The 15222-nt window shown below is 46.1% G+C and overlaps 1 protein-coding gene across 1 annotated transcript in view; it reads right to left on the bottom strand.

Annotated features, from left to right (window-relative positions):
• The window catches only part of RUBCN (rubicon autophagy regulator), a 58402-nt gene continuing 43180 nt past the window's right edge, over positions 1–15222 (bottom strand). Inside the window, exons 15-21 of the mRNA XM_070753818.1 lie at positions 12322–12467; positions 9225–9289; positions 8056–8294; positions 5878–5939; positions 3528–3681; positions 2223–2316; positions 1–730 (exon numbers count right to left, since the gene is read on the bottom strand). Of these exons, the coding sequence (XP_070609919.1) occupies positions 570–730; positions 2223–2316; positions 3528–3681; positions 5878–5939; positions 8056–8294; positions 9225–9289; positions 12322–12467 (921 nt within the window). The 3' untranslated portion in view covers positions 1–569. The remainder of the gene's footprint in view (positions 731–2222; positions 2317–3527; positions 3682–5877; positions 5940–8055; positions 8295–9224; positions 9290–12321; positions 12468–15222) is intronic.

Raw genomic sequence — 15222 nt, 5'->3', positions numbered from 1 at the left:
TTTAAAAAGATAAATTTTTAATACTTTTTTGCTCCCTTTTCTGGCTTCCTGAGGAAACAGGGTGTGAGGTTCAGCAAAGAAAAATAAAGAGAATTTGAAGCGAGGTTGTCCAAAGACAAATTAAAAAGACAAAAACAATAATAATAACAATTAAGGGCCTTATCCGGCACACAGCAACCGATACGGTAAATCAAACAAGGCAAGAAGGTTGATTTCTCCTTTGACGAGCGTGGACGGATCCGGTCGGGGAAGTCGAAGCCTCCGGGAAGCCCATCCTTGGCTTCTCCCCCCGTGGATGGAGTAAAGTCCTTGTAGGACAGGCATCGAACTACCTCCTCTGCCTTTCCGTAGAAAGGAAAATTTATCTTCGTTGGGCATCCGAGTCGGTCACTGGAGCCTAACCTCTTTGCTCCGGCGGAGAGAAATTTCACTCCCGCGGGCCAAAGCCGTTGAAGGCCTTCCGTTGCTTGGGTTTTGAAGCGTGGGAAGAGCGCCCGTCGCTTCGTCACTGGTCAGTCCGGTCGTCGGAGGCGGCGCAGGAGGTACGGTGACCTGCGGCTTCTCGGCTGTCACGTGGCGGCTCCTACCGTGTCTTCCTCCTCCGGCTCGTAGTCGGAGAGATCGGCTTCCAGAGACTGTTTGGCCAGGAGCTCCCGCCGTGCTTGCAAACGGGCGCATTTGGGGCAGGGTCCCGACCGGAAGCAGCCCTTATGGTAGCAGGCTCGGCACTCTGCAGGGTGGGGTGGGGAAAAAAAGAGGGGAGTTAGGAGAAGTTGAAGGCACGGAGGGCCTCTGTCTCAAACAATCCGCATTTCCTAAGACAGTGATGGCGAAGCTGTTTTTCCTTGGGTGCCCAAAGTGTGTGTACATGTGCTATCACATGTGCAAGAGTGCCCACACGCATAATTCAATGCCTGGAGACGGTGAAATCTGCACCTCTATAACTGTCTGGTTTTGTTCTGCAACCCAACAAGACCAACACGGACTTCAGAGGAGAATCAGAACTGCAGAAAAAACAACAGCTGCCAACCTGCCTCCCATTGAGGACCTGTAGACTGCACGAGTCAAAAAGAGGGTGGGGAAAATATTGACTGACCCCTCGCATCCTGGACACAAACTGCTTCAACTCCCACCCTCAAAACGTCGCTACAAAGCACTGCACACCAAGACAACTAGACACAAGAACAGTTTTTTTCCGAACGCCATCACTCTACTAAACAAATAATTCCCTCAACACTGTCAGACTTTTTACTAAGTCTGCACTTCTATTTCTACTAGTTTTCCCCATCATTCATATCATCCTTTTCCTCCCACTTAGGACTGTATGACTGTGACTTGTTGCTTGTATCCTAAGATTTTTGTTAATATTGTTTTTTCACTGCTTATTTGACCCCTATGACAATAATTAAGTGCTGTATCACATGATTCTAGACAAATGTATATTTTCTTTTATGTCCACTGAGAGCATCTGCACCAAAGACAAATTCCTTGTGTGTCCAAACACACTTGGCCAATAAAGAATTCTATTCAGTTCTGTTCTAATCTATTCTATTCACTGTGCACTGTTTTCGTGTTGTGTGTATTTGTTTTACTATTATTTTTTTATAAAAATCAATTAAATTTTTTTTTTTTAAAGAATTCTATTCTACTCTACTTTAGAAACATAGAAACATAGAAGACTGACGGCAGAAAAAGACCTCCTGGTCCATCTAGTCTACCCTTATACTATTTCCTGTATTTTATCTTAGGATGGATCTATGTTTATCCCAGGCATGTTTAAATTCAGTTCCTGTGGATTGACCAACCACGTCTGCTGGAAGTTTGTTCCAAGCATCTACTACCCTTTCAATCAAATAAGATTTTCTCCCGTTGCTTCTGATCTTTCCCCCAACTAAGTTCAGATTGTGCCCCCTTGTTCTTGTGCTCACTTTCCTATTAAAAACACATACTTTACTCTATATCCTATTACTGAGGGTGCTACAGTCTCTGGTGGTTCCCCAGTCACCAATTCCCCTTCACTCTCACTCTCAGACTCGGATGGCAAGAACACTGGCCTGCGATGCCAGGACTCCTCCTTCTCCTGGTCCTCAAAATCCATGACCACCTGAGCTGGACGTGGACCACTCGCAATAGATGTGTGGGTCTTTCTCCAGCCCCCAAACAAACTTAAATTTAAATGTGAACGTTGTTAGGAAACGAGCTCTCCCGTTTTGAGGGCTCACCTTCGCACGTCCTGCACTTGTTCAGCTCGAAGGGGAACAGGACGTCGTCCTCATTCTGGCAGAACTCGCAGATGAAGCCCTTCGCTTGGCACAGCTGGGCGAGAAGATTAGAAAAACAAAACAAACGTGGACGGTCAAGATTGAACAGCTTTGCTCCGTTCAAAATTTTAACGCGGCTCAATTGGCCAATGAACCAGGAGGAGGGAAGAAGGGTGGGGGGATGAAACACTGAGAATGTCTCCATCAAGGTCACCCTGGGGACATAGATGGCCAGTTAGAAACATAGAAACCTAGAAGATTGACGGCAGAAAAAGACCCCATGGTCCATCTAGTCTGCCCTTATACTATTTTCTGTATTTTATCTTAGGATGGATCTATGTTTATTCCAGGCATGTTTACATTCAGTTCCTGTGGCTCTACCAACCACGTCTGCTGGAAGTTTGTTCCAAGCATCTACTACTCTTTCAGTAAAATAATATTTTCCCATGTTGCTTTGGATCTTTCCCCCAAGTAACCTCAGATTGTGTCCCCTTGTTCTTGTGTTCACTTTCCTATTAAAAACACTTCCCTCCTGAACCTCATTTAAGCCTTTAACCTATTTAAATGTTTCGATCATGTCCCCCCTTTTCCTTCTGTCCTCCAGACTCTACAGATGGAGTTCATGAAGTCTTTCCTGATACGTTTTATGCTTGAGACCTTCCACCATTCTTGTAGCCCGTCTTTGGACCCTTCAATTTTGTCAATATCCGTTTGTAGGTGAGGTCTCCAGAACTGGACACAGTATTATTCCAAATGTGGTCTCACCAGCGCTCTATACAGCGGGATCACAATCTCCCTCTTCCTGCTTGTTATACCTCTAGCTATGCAGCCAAGCATCATACTTGCTTTCCCTACTGCCTACTGTTCAGCAGTTCAAAGCTCCAGGTTGACTCAGCGTTCAATCATTCCTGGGGGGGGGGGGGGGAGGGGGTGTGTCAAATGAGGACCAAGATTGTTGGGGGCAAGAGGCTGAGTCATTAACATGCTTAGAAAGGGCTGTATAAGAACCAGGAAGCAGTATAGCAGTCTAAATGCTATTGCTGTTTTAATTTTTTTAAATAATATTTTCCCAGGTTTTTTTTCCTTTTGCCCATACGCACAAGCCAAGTTCCTGACATTGCGCGTGTGTTACACCATTTTGTTTTTAGCTTTGGGGGAGGGATTTCTTCAGATTCTTTTTGTACTGTGCAAACGCGCCAGTGCACTTTGCCCCGCGGTGCAGGAGGAAAGCGAACCAGCAACGAGGTTGAATTAAAACCCACTCACCATGCATTTCTCAACGTGCGCCTCTCCCACCCGGAGGAGTTCGGTCAAGCGGGGAACAAGTTCTCCCTTCTTGATGGCGCCGAGGTCGTTTAAGGAATAGAGGTGGAGGTCTTCCGTCAGGTGGCCCGGCACTGCGTCAAAGGCATCCAGAAGTCTGGGGTGGGGGAGAGGGGTGGGAGGGAAATAGCAGCCATGGGTTCAGCAACGGCACGGCCATGCCCGTCCTTCTCGAGACCAAACGCCACATATTTGATTGTACAAGACTAACCTGACTTTAAAATCACATTCACCATCATCAGGCTGAAGTTTTGAGCTTCGTGCTGTTGTAAATATGTTGTAAAAAAAAATATCTATCTATCTATCTATCTATCTATCTATCTATCTATCTATCTATCTATCTATATCTCTCTCTCAAATGTTTTTAGCTGAAATTTTAAAATTAAGGGAGACTAGGATGGTACCATTTCGGCCTTATTCTGTCCTCATCAGCTAGCCACACCCTTCCTTACTGGGATTCGATCTGGCAGCTTCTGCCTTGTATATATATATTTGATTGATTGATTGATTGATTGATTGATTGATTGATTTGTATGCCGTCCCTCTCCGCAGACTCGGGGCGGCTAACAACAGCAATAAAACAGTATATAACAAAATCCAATACTAAAGACAGTTAAAAACCCATTATATAAAAACCAATCATACATACAGACATACCATGCATAAAATTGTAAAGGCCTAGGGGGAAAGAATATCTCAATACCCCCTTGCCTGGCAGCAGAGGTGGGTTTTAAGAAGCTTACGAAAGGCAAGGAGGGTGGGGGCAACTCTAATCTCTGGGGGGAGTTGGTTTCAGAGGGCCGGGGCCACCACAGAGAAGGCTCTTCCTCTGGGTCCCGTCAAGCGACATTGTTTGGATGACGGGAACCAGAGAAGACCCACTCTGTGGGACCTAACTGGTCGCTGGGATTCGTGCAGCAGAAGGCGGTCCCTGGGGTAATCTGGTCCGGTGCCATGAAGGGTGACTTACATCCTACCATTTCATTTTTAGATATTGCTGGGGGGGCAATATCTAAATAGGGTCTGACTAGGATTGTTCTTGACTAAGCTATTTGCCAAAGAAAATAATATTTATACATTTAATGTGTATGAATTGTATTGAATTATTACTAATATCTCTGGGCTGAATATCTGCTACCTAGACTGACGGCAGATCCTGGTCCATCTAGTCTGCCTTTATACTATTTCCTGTATTTTATCTTAGGATGGATCTAGGTTTATTCCAGGCATGTTTCAATTCAGTTCCTGTGGATTTACCAACCACGTCTGCTGGGAGTTTGTTCCAAGCATCTACTGCTCTTTCAGTAAAGTAATATTTTCTCATGTTGCTTCTGATCTTTCCCCCATCTAACCTTAGATTGTGCCCCCTTGTATTTGTATTTTGTATTTATTGGATTTGTATGCCGCCCCTCTCCGTGGACTCAGGGCGGCTAACAACAGTGGTAAAAACAGCATGTGACAATCCAATAGTAAAACAGCTAAAAACCCTTGTTATAAAAACCAATCCTACATACAAACATACCATGCATAAATTGTAGAAGCCTAGGGGGAAAAAATATCTCAGTTCCCCCCTGCCTGACGACAGAGTTGGGTTTTAAGGAGCTTACGAAAGGCAAGGAGGGTGGGGGCTATTACATTGTATTGCTATTGCTATGAGCCGCCCCGAGTCTGCGGAGAGGGGCGGCATACAAATCTGATTAAACTAAACTAAACTAAACTAATCTCTGGGGGGAGTTGGTTCCAGAAGGTTGGGGCCGCCACAGAGAAGGCTCTTCCCCTGGGTCCCACCAAACGACATTGTTTAGTTGACAGGACCCGGAGAAGGCCCACTCTGTGGGACCTAATTGGTCCCTGGGATTCGTGCAGCAGAAGGCGGTCTCAGAGATAACCTGGTCCGGTGCCATGAAAGGCTTTATAGGGCATAACCAACACTTTGCTGCTTGTTATACCTCTATGGAGCCAAGCATTCTACTTGCTTTCCCTACTGCCTGACTGCACTGTTCACCTGTTCACTGTACCTTTTTGAGTAGAGTCTCCATCATTTTAACTATAACTGATGTCAAGCTAACTGGCCTGTAGTTACCAGCTTCTTCTCTACTGCCCTTCTTGTGGGTGGCCACTTCCAGTTTCCTCTGTGCATCCTTGGTATCTTAAGGGCTACTCTGGACATTCCTTAACACTTAACACAGTCCACTGGGCCATCTCTTGTGGCATCAACTCCTTGCTGCTCATAACTTGCTCTCGCGTAGCGATCATGATGGGGCTCTCCAAAAACCTTTTCTGGAATCCTTACCCTTTCGCTAGGCGACACGTCTTGAACATGTTCTTCATGTGGTACAGCTGGATTCTTAAAAGCTGGAAGAGACCGAGAAGACATGAATTACGGGTAACAAGAGGTGGAAGGGACCTTGGAGGTCTTCTAGTCCAACCCTCTGCACAAGCTGGAAACCCTATCACCGTGATGATGATGATTATTATTACTATTACTATTATTGTTATTATTATTACTATTATTATTATTTATTAGACTTGTGTGCCGCCCCTCTCCGAGGACACGGAGCGGCTCACAACATGCAATACAAAACAATATGTATACAAATCTAATAGTTAAAACAGTAAGCTAAAAATCCCATTATGTTAAAAAGCAATCAATTTACTCAATCACATCCATGCATAACATTTAACGGTCAGAGAAGGGGGCATGATCTAGTTGCCTCATGCGTGGCGACATAGATGGGTCTTAAGGGTCCTGGGGAAGGTGAGGAGGGTGGGGACAGTGTGAATCTCCAGGGGGAGTTGATTCTAGGGGGCCGGTGCTGCCACAAAGAAGGCTCTTCCCCTAGGTCTTGCGAGACGACATTGTCTGGTCGACGGGACCCAGAGAAGGCCAACTCTGTGGGACCTAATCGGCCGCTGGGATTCGTGCGGCAGAAGGCAGTCCCATAAGTAATCTGGTCCGATGCCATGTAGGGCTTTATAGGTCATCACCAACACTTTGAATGGCGAATCTATGGCCACGGGCGGCACGTGGAGCCATATTAAGGGCACACAAGACTTTGCACACGTATGTGCAGCCTGACCAGTTGACTTTCAGTCTTGGGACAGCCTGTTTCACCCCTCGGATGCTTCAGAAGAAACTTCCCTGAAGACCCGGAGGCAAAAAAAAAAAAATCACCCAACGGACAAACCGGACGTTCGAGTGCAAAAAACCGCACAACCTATCCTCCAAAGAACCTAAGAAGAGACAATGGATGAAAACTAACCAAGGAGAGAAGCAACCTAGAAGTAAGGAGGCATTTCCTGGCAGTGAGAAAAATTTACCAACGGAACAGCTTGCCACCAGATGGGGTGGGTGCTCCATCACTGGCGGTTTTTAAGAAAAGATTGGACAGTTATTGGTCCGGAATGGTTTAGGGTCTCTTGCCTGAGCAGGGGGTTGGATTAGAGCAGTGTTTCCCAGCCTTGGCAACTTGAAGATATTTGGACTTTAACTTCCCCAGCCAGCGGATTCTGGGAGTTGAAGTCCAGATATCTTCAAGTTGCCAAGGTTGGGAAACACTGGATTAGAGGACCTCCAAGGTCCTTTCCGACTCTGTTGTAAGAACATAACAAGAGCCATGCTGAATCGGGCCAAAGACCATCGAGTCCATCATTCTGGCCCACCAATTGTCCATGGGGATCTTGAGCAGAAAGAGAAGGCAAGACCCTCCCTTTCCCCTGACCCCCAACAAATGGGACTCAAGGGAATACTCCCTGCCTCAACCAACAGAGAGGCTGCACTTGGACATCCGTTTCAATAACCATGGATACACTTGGCATCCATGAATCTGTCTCATCCTGCCTTGAAGCTCTCCAAGATGACAGCTGTCACGACCTCTTCTGGAAGGGAATTCCATCAACCAAGGACCCTCTGGGTGGAGAAATATTTCCCTTGATTTGTCCTCGCTTTCTTACCTATGACCTTTAGGGAGGGGCCCCTCGTCCTAGTATTGTGTGATAGAGGAAATAATTTTTCTCCATCCACCTTTTCTATCCCATGCATGATTTTATACACTTCAATCAAGTCCCCCCTTAAACGCCGTCTTTCAAGGCGGAAGAGACCAAGGCGTTGCAACCTGGTTTCACAAGGGAGGGGCTCCATTTCCTTGATAATTCTTGTTACCCTTTTTTGCACCTTTTCCAGTTCCATTCTATCCTTCTTGAGGTGCGGTGACCAGAACTGTACACAGCACTCCAAGTGTGGTCTCACCATTGATTTGTACAGAGGCAAAACAACACTTACCGACCTATTTTCAATTCCTTTCCTAATCATGCCAAACATTTGGTTTTTTTAACCTCTGCTGCGCACTGGGTTGACATCTTCATTGAGCTGTCCACCAAAACCCCTTTCCCTGGCATGTCTCAGAAAGCCTGGTCCCCTCTTATTTGGCGATGCTCTTATGCTGACTCCGAGGCCCAGGTGGCTGCTTACCCTAACTTGGTTGAGAGCCTTGACTTTACGGTAGAGGTCCGAGTTGACGTCCTGCATGTTGAAGAGGGGATCGTTCCAGATCTTGTTCAGTAGGTCCTTGGAGAAATTGCTGACGTAGTATTTTCCGAAGTCCCACCGGCGAAGGATGCGGCTGGGAATGACCATCTGGGCATTCTCGTGGCAGCACTGGCAGAAGTATTTGCCCAGGTACTCGCAGTAGCGCATCCGCTTGATGTAATCTGTCGACCCCGACGGACGAAGGGAGAGAGAGAAAAGGAATTTAAGAGAGCAGCCACCTGCAGATGGAGCACGTTCCATTTTCGCTGGCAAGAGGGGTTGTAAGAGGCTACCGTGGCTGAAAATGGGTCCCCAGGGGGGAGCGGGCACTCTGTTTTTGCTGGCAGAGGGCTAGCAAGACAAACTAAATACAAAACGGAAGGAGAATTGTTTCTTCCCCTTTTGCATCTGTGAGTGTGCAAGTAGGGACAGGAAAGGAGAAAGGGAAAGACGAAGAAAAAGAAGGGAAGGTGGGAAGGAAGGAGGGAGGGAGAAGGAAGAGGGGAGGAAAAAGAAGGAAGGAAGGAAGGAAGGAAGGAGGGAGATAGAGAGGAAGGAAGGAAGGAAGGAGATGGGAAGGAGAGAGGAAGGAGAAGGAAGGAAGGAAGGAGATGGGAAGGAGAGAGGAAGGAGAAGGAAGGAAGGAAGGAGAGAGAGAGGAAGGAAGGAAATGGGAAGGAGAGAGAAAGAAAGAAAGGAAGGAGATGGGAAGGAGAGAAAGGAAGGAAAGATGGGAGGAAGGAAGGAAGGAGGGAGGGAGGGAAGGAAGCAAGAAGAGAGAGAGGAAGGAAGGAAATGGGAAGGAGAGAGAAAGAAAGGAAGAAGATGGGAAGAAGAGGAAGGAAGGAAGGAGGGAGGGAGGGAGGGAGGGAGGGAAGGAAGGAAGGAAGGAAGGAAGGAAGGTAGGTTATGACAGTCTGAGCAAAGTCCTTCCTTAACACTTGGCCAGCACAGGTGTCCCCAACAGAATGGTGGTGAGTGGCCACGCCCCTGGCCATGCATGCCCCTCCCCCACAGGTCAAACACAACCCTGACGCAGCCCTCAATGAAATGGAGTTTGATGCCCCTGGTCTAGGCCAACTTTGGGCCTTCAGAACAAGTCAAGGACTCACCAAAATCTGTCCTGATCCCACATCCGGCACAGCGGTAGTTCTGCTTGGCCACGGCTGCCTTCCTCCTTCGGAAACAGACACGCAGGATGGTTAATAGAGAGAAAAAAAGCTCACGTCCCCCAACTCACTTCTCAGCCTGGAAGGGGCGAAATAAATCCAGCCTCCTCCCCCTACTTGAGTACGGTTGACCCTTAACTAACTCTAGTAGGTACTGACTATTAGTTGAGAAGATTGTGCACAGGCATTTAGCAATAAATCAATTTAATTAAAATTTTCCATGTGGACCTATTCTTTCATGCCTGATGAGAGGGAGAGGGAGATTGCGGGAACTGGGCATGGATAGCCTAAAGAAAAGGAGGGCCAGAGGGGACATGATAGCTATATACAGGTATATGAGGGGTTGCCACAGCGAGGAAAGGGTCGCTCTATTCTCCAGAGCACCAGAGGGCCGGACGAGGAACAACGGCTGGAAACTGACCAAGGAGAGATTCAATCTAGAAGTAAGGAAGAACTTCCTGACGGTCAGAGTGATCAACCAGTGGAACAACCTGCCTGCGGAGGTTGTGAACTCCCCAACTCTGGACACTTTCAAGAGGAGATTGGACTGCCACTTGGCTGGGGTGCTTTAGGATTCCTGCTCAGGCAGGGGGTTGGACTTGATGACCTGCATGGTCCCTTTCAACTCTAACAATAAATAAAAATAAAAAAATAAAAAAATAGAGAATGGAGATGTGTAGGAAAAGGACTGACAAAACCTGAGGGTGGAGTCAAGAGAGGAATTGGACGAGAATCCCTACGTAGCCACAAACAGACTCAGTCAACTTCCCTGAGAGTGGAATCAAGAGAGGAATCAGCCTAGAATTTCTATGTAGCCACAAAACAGTCAACATTCCTGAGAGTGGAGTCAAGAGAGGAATCGGCCTAGATTCCCTACATGGACAAAAACAGACTCAGTCAACTTCCCCGAGGGTGGAGAAAAGAGAGGAATCGGCCTAGAATCCCACAAGCATATTTAAATCCAAATTCCAAATTGAATTTCATGGCTCCTTATCCAACTCCAAGCAGAATCTAACTGTTAGCTGAGAAGATCCCTCCATGCAGGCTGTTCAGCAATGAATCACTTTAACTGAACCTTCACATTGGACCTGGTCTTTCGCACCTGACACCTTTCAGGTAGGTTTTAACTTTGAGCAATCGCAAAGTGACTGATCCGAAGTCAATCCTTGTGACTACGTAGGGATTCTAGGCGGATTCCTCTCTTGATCTCTCTACTTCAGTGTTTCCCAACCTTGGCAACTTGAAGATATTTGGACTTCAACTCCCAGAATTCCCCAGCCAGCAAATGCTGGCTGGGGAATTCTGGGAGTTGAAGTCCAGATATCTTCAAGTTGCCAAGGTTGGGAAACACTGCTCTACTTATAGTCATCAAAAAGCACAACAAAGACTGTTCTTTCTGCGCCAACTCAGGAAGCTCAAACTGCCCAAGGAGCTGCTGATCTAATTCTACAGAGGAATCATTGAGTCCGTCATCTGCACCTCTATAACTGTCTGGTTCGGTTCTGCAACCCAACAAGACCGACACGGACTTCAGAGGATCATCAGAACTGCAGAAAAAACAATGGCTGCCAACCTGCCTTCCATTGAGGACCTGTAGACTGCACGAGTAAAAAAGAGGGACGTGGAAATATTTATTGACCCCTCGCATCCTGGATACAAACTGTTTCAACTCCGACCCTCGAAATGTCACTACCGAGCCCTGCACACCAAGACAACTAGATACAAGAACAGTTTTTTCCCGAACGCCATCATTCAGCTAGACAAATAATTCCCTCAACACTGTCAAACTATTTATTAAGTTTGCACTACTATTACTACTAGTTTTTTCTCATCATTCCTATCACTCACTTCCTCCCATTGTATGACTGTAAGAAAAAACAATTGCTTGCAATAACGTGTTGCTCGCATCCTTAAGATTTTTATTAATAGTGTTTCCTCATCATTTATTTAACCCCCTACGACAATCATTAAGTGTTGTACCTCACGATTCTTGACAAATGTCTCTTTTCTTTTATGTACACTGAGAGCATCTGCACCAAAGACAAATTCCTTGTGTGTCCAATCACACTTGGCCAATAAAGAATTGTATTCTATTCTATCCTATCTAGTGTACAGAAAGAGGAAATGTTAAGATCCACTATTTTAGCTATTCCAGGTTTCATTAGACCGGGACTCACTGCTCACAGTCACTCATGCCCTCATCACCTCGAGGCTTGACTACTGTAACGCTCTGTACATGGGGCTACCTTTGAAAAGTGTTCGGAAACTTCAGGTGGTGCAGAATGCAGCTGCGAGAGCAATCATGGGCTTTCCCAAATATGCCCATGTCACACCAACACTCCGCAGTCTGCATTGGTTGCCGATCAGTTTCCGGTCACAATTCAAAGTGTTGGTTATGACCTATAAAGCCCTTCATGGCACCGGACCAGACTATCTCAGGGACCGCCTTCTGCTGCACGAATCCCACTGACCAGTTAGGTCCCACAGAGTTGGCCTTCTCTGGGTCCCGTCAACTAAACAATGTCGCTTGGCGGGACCCAGGGGAAAAGCCTTCTCTGTGGTGGCCCCGACCCTCTGGAACCAACTCCCCCAGAGATTAGAATTGCTCCCACCCTCCTTGCCCTTCATAAGCTTCTTGAAACCCACTTCTGCCGCCAGGCATGGGGGAATTGAGATACCCTTTCCCCCTGGGCCTTTACAATTTTATGCATGGTATGTCTGTATGTATGTTTGGTTTTACAATAAGGGTTTTTAACTGTTTATATTGGATTGTCATATGCTGTTTACTACTGTTGTTAGCCGCCCCGAGTCTACGGAGAGGGGCGGCATACAAATCCAATAAAATCAAATCAAAATCAAATTAGAAATACTAGGAGAATGCGGTGGGTACGAGATAACACAACTTTTTATATTGCTTCAATTCTTCATTCCCTAGAAATCCCTTCCCACTTTTTTCTCCACTTGCTCTCTCTCTCTCTCTCACACACACACACGCACATACACACACACACCATCCCAAACCGAAAGCAGCTCTCCTTACGTTGGTGCTGGGTGGATATTGAAGATGATCTGCGGGCGTGGAGGGGCCCACTCCAAGTTCCCCCGCACTCGGATGCGGAGCTTGTAAATGTCGGCATGTTCTCCGTCGTCCGGAGAGATGGGTATGGAATCGGGAATCGGCAACAGCTGTAAAAAGGAAGCAAATTCAATGTGCACTGGGAACGCCAGCAATATTTCGTTTTGTGGTGGTCCTTTTTTAATGAGCTTTCTTAGTAGTCGTCAAACACAAATACAGTGTTAAAACAATCTTTTCTGAACACCGGCTGTTAACATAGAAACATAGAAGTTTGACGGCAGAAAAAGACCTCATGGTCCATCATTAATTTAATTTCATTAACAGCCAGCACGAGTCCATGAAATAATAACTCAATGCTGAGTCAGTAGTCTTGTAAATAGCAATCTTACGCTGGTTGGCAAAATGCCCAGAAGCAATTTGCAGGAAAAAAAATGCCAAGAGGAGAACAGGAGCCGATCACAGTCAAAATACAAAGTACGAGGGTCGCCCAGAAAGTAATGCACCACTTTCCCCCCCCCTCAGCCTACAGTAATGGTACGAATGCGAAACTTTAGATATACATTATTTGAATTGTCAGGAGTCGTGTGTAAATTTTGTATTTCTTCAGACAGATAGTGTAGCTGCAGCAGTGTTTCGAAATGGCGTCTGTAAGTGATGTACATTACAAGCAATGTGTTGTCATTGAATTTCTCACTGCGGAGAAAGAAACTTGGGAACATTCACAAGTGTTTGTGTGCAGTTGATGGAGAATCTGTAGTCGACAGAAGTACGGTTAGTCGCTGGCCACAGAGGATGCGGCTATTAGAGATGATTCGCACAGGGCAGAAATGGCTTCGTGATCTGAACAAGGAGTGGTACCGACAGGGCATACACGCCCTCGTGTCTCGCTGGAGGAAAGCCACAGAATGGGACGGAGATTACATGGAAAAATAGGGAGTGTAGCATTCTTTCTTGCGTGTAAGTTTCATTGTGTTCAATAAATAATTGTTGAAAGAAAGAAATGTGGTGCATTACTTTCTGGGCTAACAAAGTTGTTTCCTGCAAATTGGCTTCTTCGTCATCATCCCTTAAGTAGGCTTGGGGCCAATTAACCCCAAGCCTTACTCCCGAGGAGACCTCCTCCCGAGGAGCCCTTCCTGCCTTTTGGCAGCTCTGCGTGCCCCGTGCATTGAGAATAGGCTCCTCCTCTTCTTCCTCATCATTGATGGGAGCTACTGGAGGTTCTGAAGGCCCAGACTGAATCTCTGCCTCTGGCACCAAGTCCTGGCTAGCCTCCTCATTGTCTGACTCGGGTGTCAGTTGCACAGGACACCGGCGCATCACCACATCAGCCTCTGCACTGCTGGAATCAGCTACAAGCTACATGGGCTGCTGGCGGGCCACAACACAATGGATGGAAAAGGAGAGAAGCAACTTAGAACTAAGGACAAATTTCCTAACAGTGAGAACAATTAACCAATGGAACAGCTTGCCACCAGAAGTTGTGAATGCTCCAATATTGGAAGTTTTCAAGAAGAGACTGGACAACTCTTGGTCCAGAATTGGATATGGTCTCCTGTTTTGAGTATCGGAATTGTAATCATGGGGATGTCATAACGGTCTTAAGTTTGAAAAATGGTCCTAAGACACAATTTTTTTCAGTGCCGTTGTAACTTCAGAAGAGTCACTAAACAAACTGTTGTAAGCCAAGGATGATCTGTCCTCCTTAATTCTATGGACTGCTGTTTGGGAACCTCAGAGTTAGTTTGGCCTCTTGACCTTACCACGTGGTGTATTCAATAAACAGTAAGATTTTCGGAAATGGGATGAAACTGGAGTTTTACTTTTGTTGCACGAACTGGGTGTCTAATGAAAAGAAGGACCAGGGGAGACATGATAGCAGTGTCCCAATATCTCAGGGGTTGCCCCAAAGAAGAAGGAATCAACCTATTCTCCAAAACATCTGAAGGTAGAACAAGAAGCAATGGGTGGAAACTAAACAAGGAGAGAAGCAACTTAGAACTAAGGAGAAATTTCCTGACAGTAAGAACAATTAATCCGTGGAACAGCTTGCTTCCAGAAGTTGTGAATGCTCCAATACTGGAAGTTTTTAAGAAGATGTTGGATAACCATCTGTAGCACACACAAAGTCTGTATAAATCTACCTTTACTAATTAAGCACTACTAATGAGCTTTCTTAGTAGTTGTCAAAAATAAATACAGTGTGAAAAGGTCTTTTCTGAACACCGGCTGTTAATTCAACTTTATTAACAGCCAGCACAAGTCCACAAAATAATAACTCAATGCTGAGTCAATAGTGTTGTAGATTATGGCAATCTTACAGTGGTTGGCAAAATGCCCAGAAGCAATTTGCAGGAAAAATGCCAAGAGAGAGAACCAGAGCCGATCAGAGTCATGACACGAAGGAAGATGAACAAAGTTGTTTCCTGCAAATTGGCTCCTTCGTCACCATCCCTTAAATAGGCTAGGGGAGTGGCCAACACTGGAAGATGTTGGATAACCATTTGTCTGAAGTGGTGTAGGGTCTCCTGCCCAAGTAGGGGGTTGGACTAGAAGACCTCCAAGGTCTCTTCCAACTCTGTTATTATTATTTTGGATTCTTGAGCTGGCTGTTGGCAGGAGCATCATTAGGGAAGGGAGCAGAAACTACCATTCACAGCTACAACTTATTTGCAAAGCCGATACAGGAGTGAATCGGGAAGAGGTTGAGTTAAAACCACGTTCAGGAAGGCAGAAGGGATCCTGGCCACGTGCTGAGACCACCTAAGATTCCACACTAGCATTGTTAGTTGTTTTCAACACAGTGTGAAATTCCCCCTTCCTTTTTTTTTAAAATCACACAAAGCAAAATTTGTGGCTCCGTCT

The sequence above is a fragment of the Erythrolamprus reginae genome, chromosome 5 (genome assembly GCF_031021105.1).
Source record: "Erythrolamprus reginae isolate rEryReg1 chromosome 5, rEryReg1.hap1, whole genome shotgun sequence".
NCBI classification, from domain to species: domain Eukaryota; kingdom Metazoa; phylum Chordata; class Lepidosauria; order Squamata; family Dipsadidae; genus Erythrolamprus; species Erythrolamprus reginae.
This window is presented reverse-complemented; position numbering and strand designations above follow the sequence as displayed.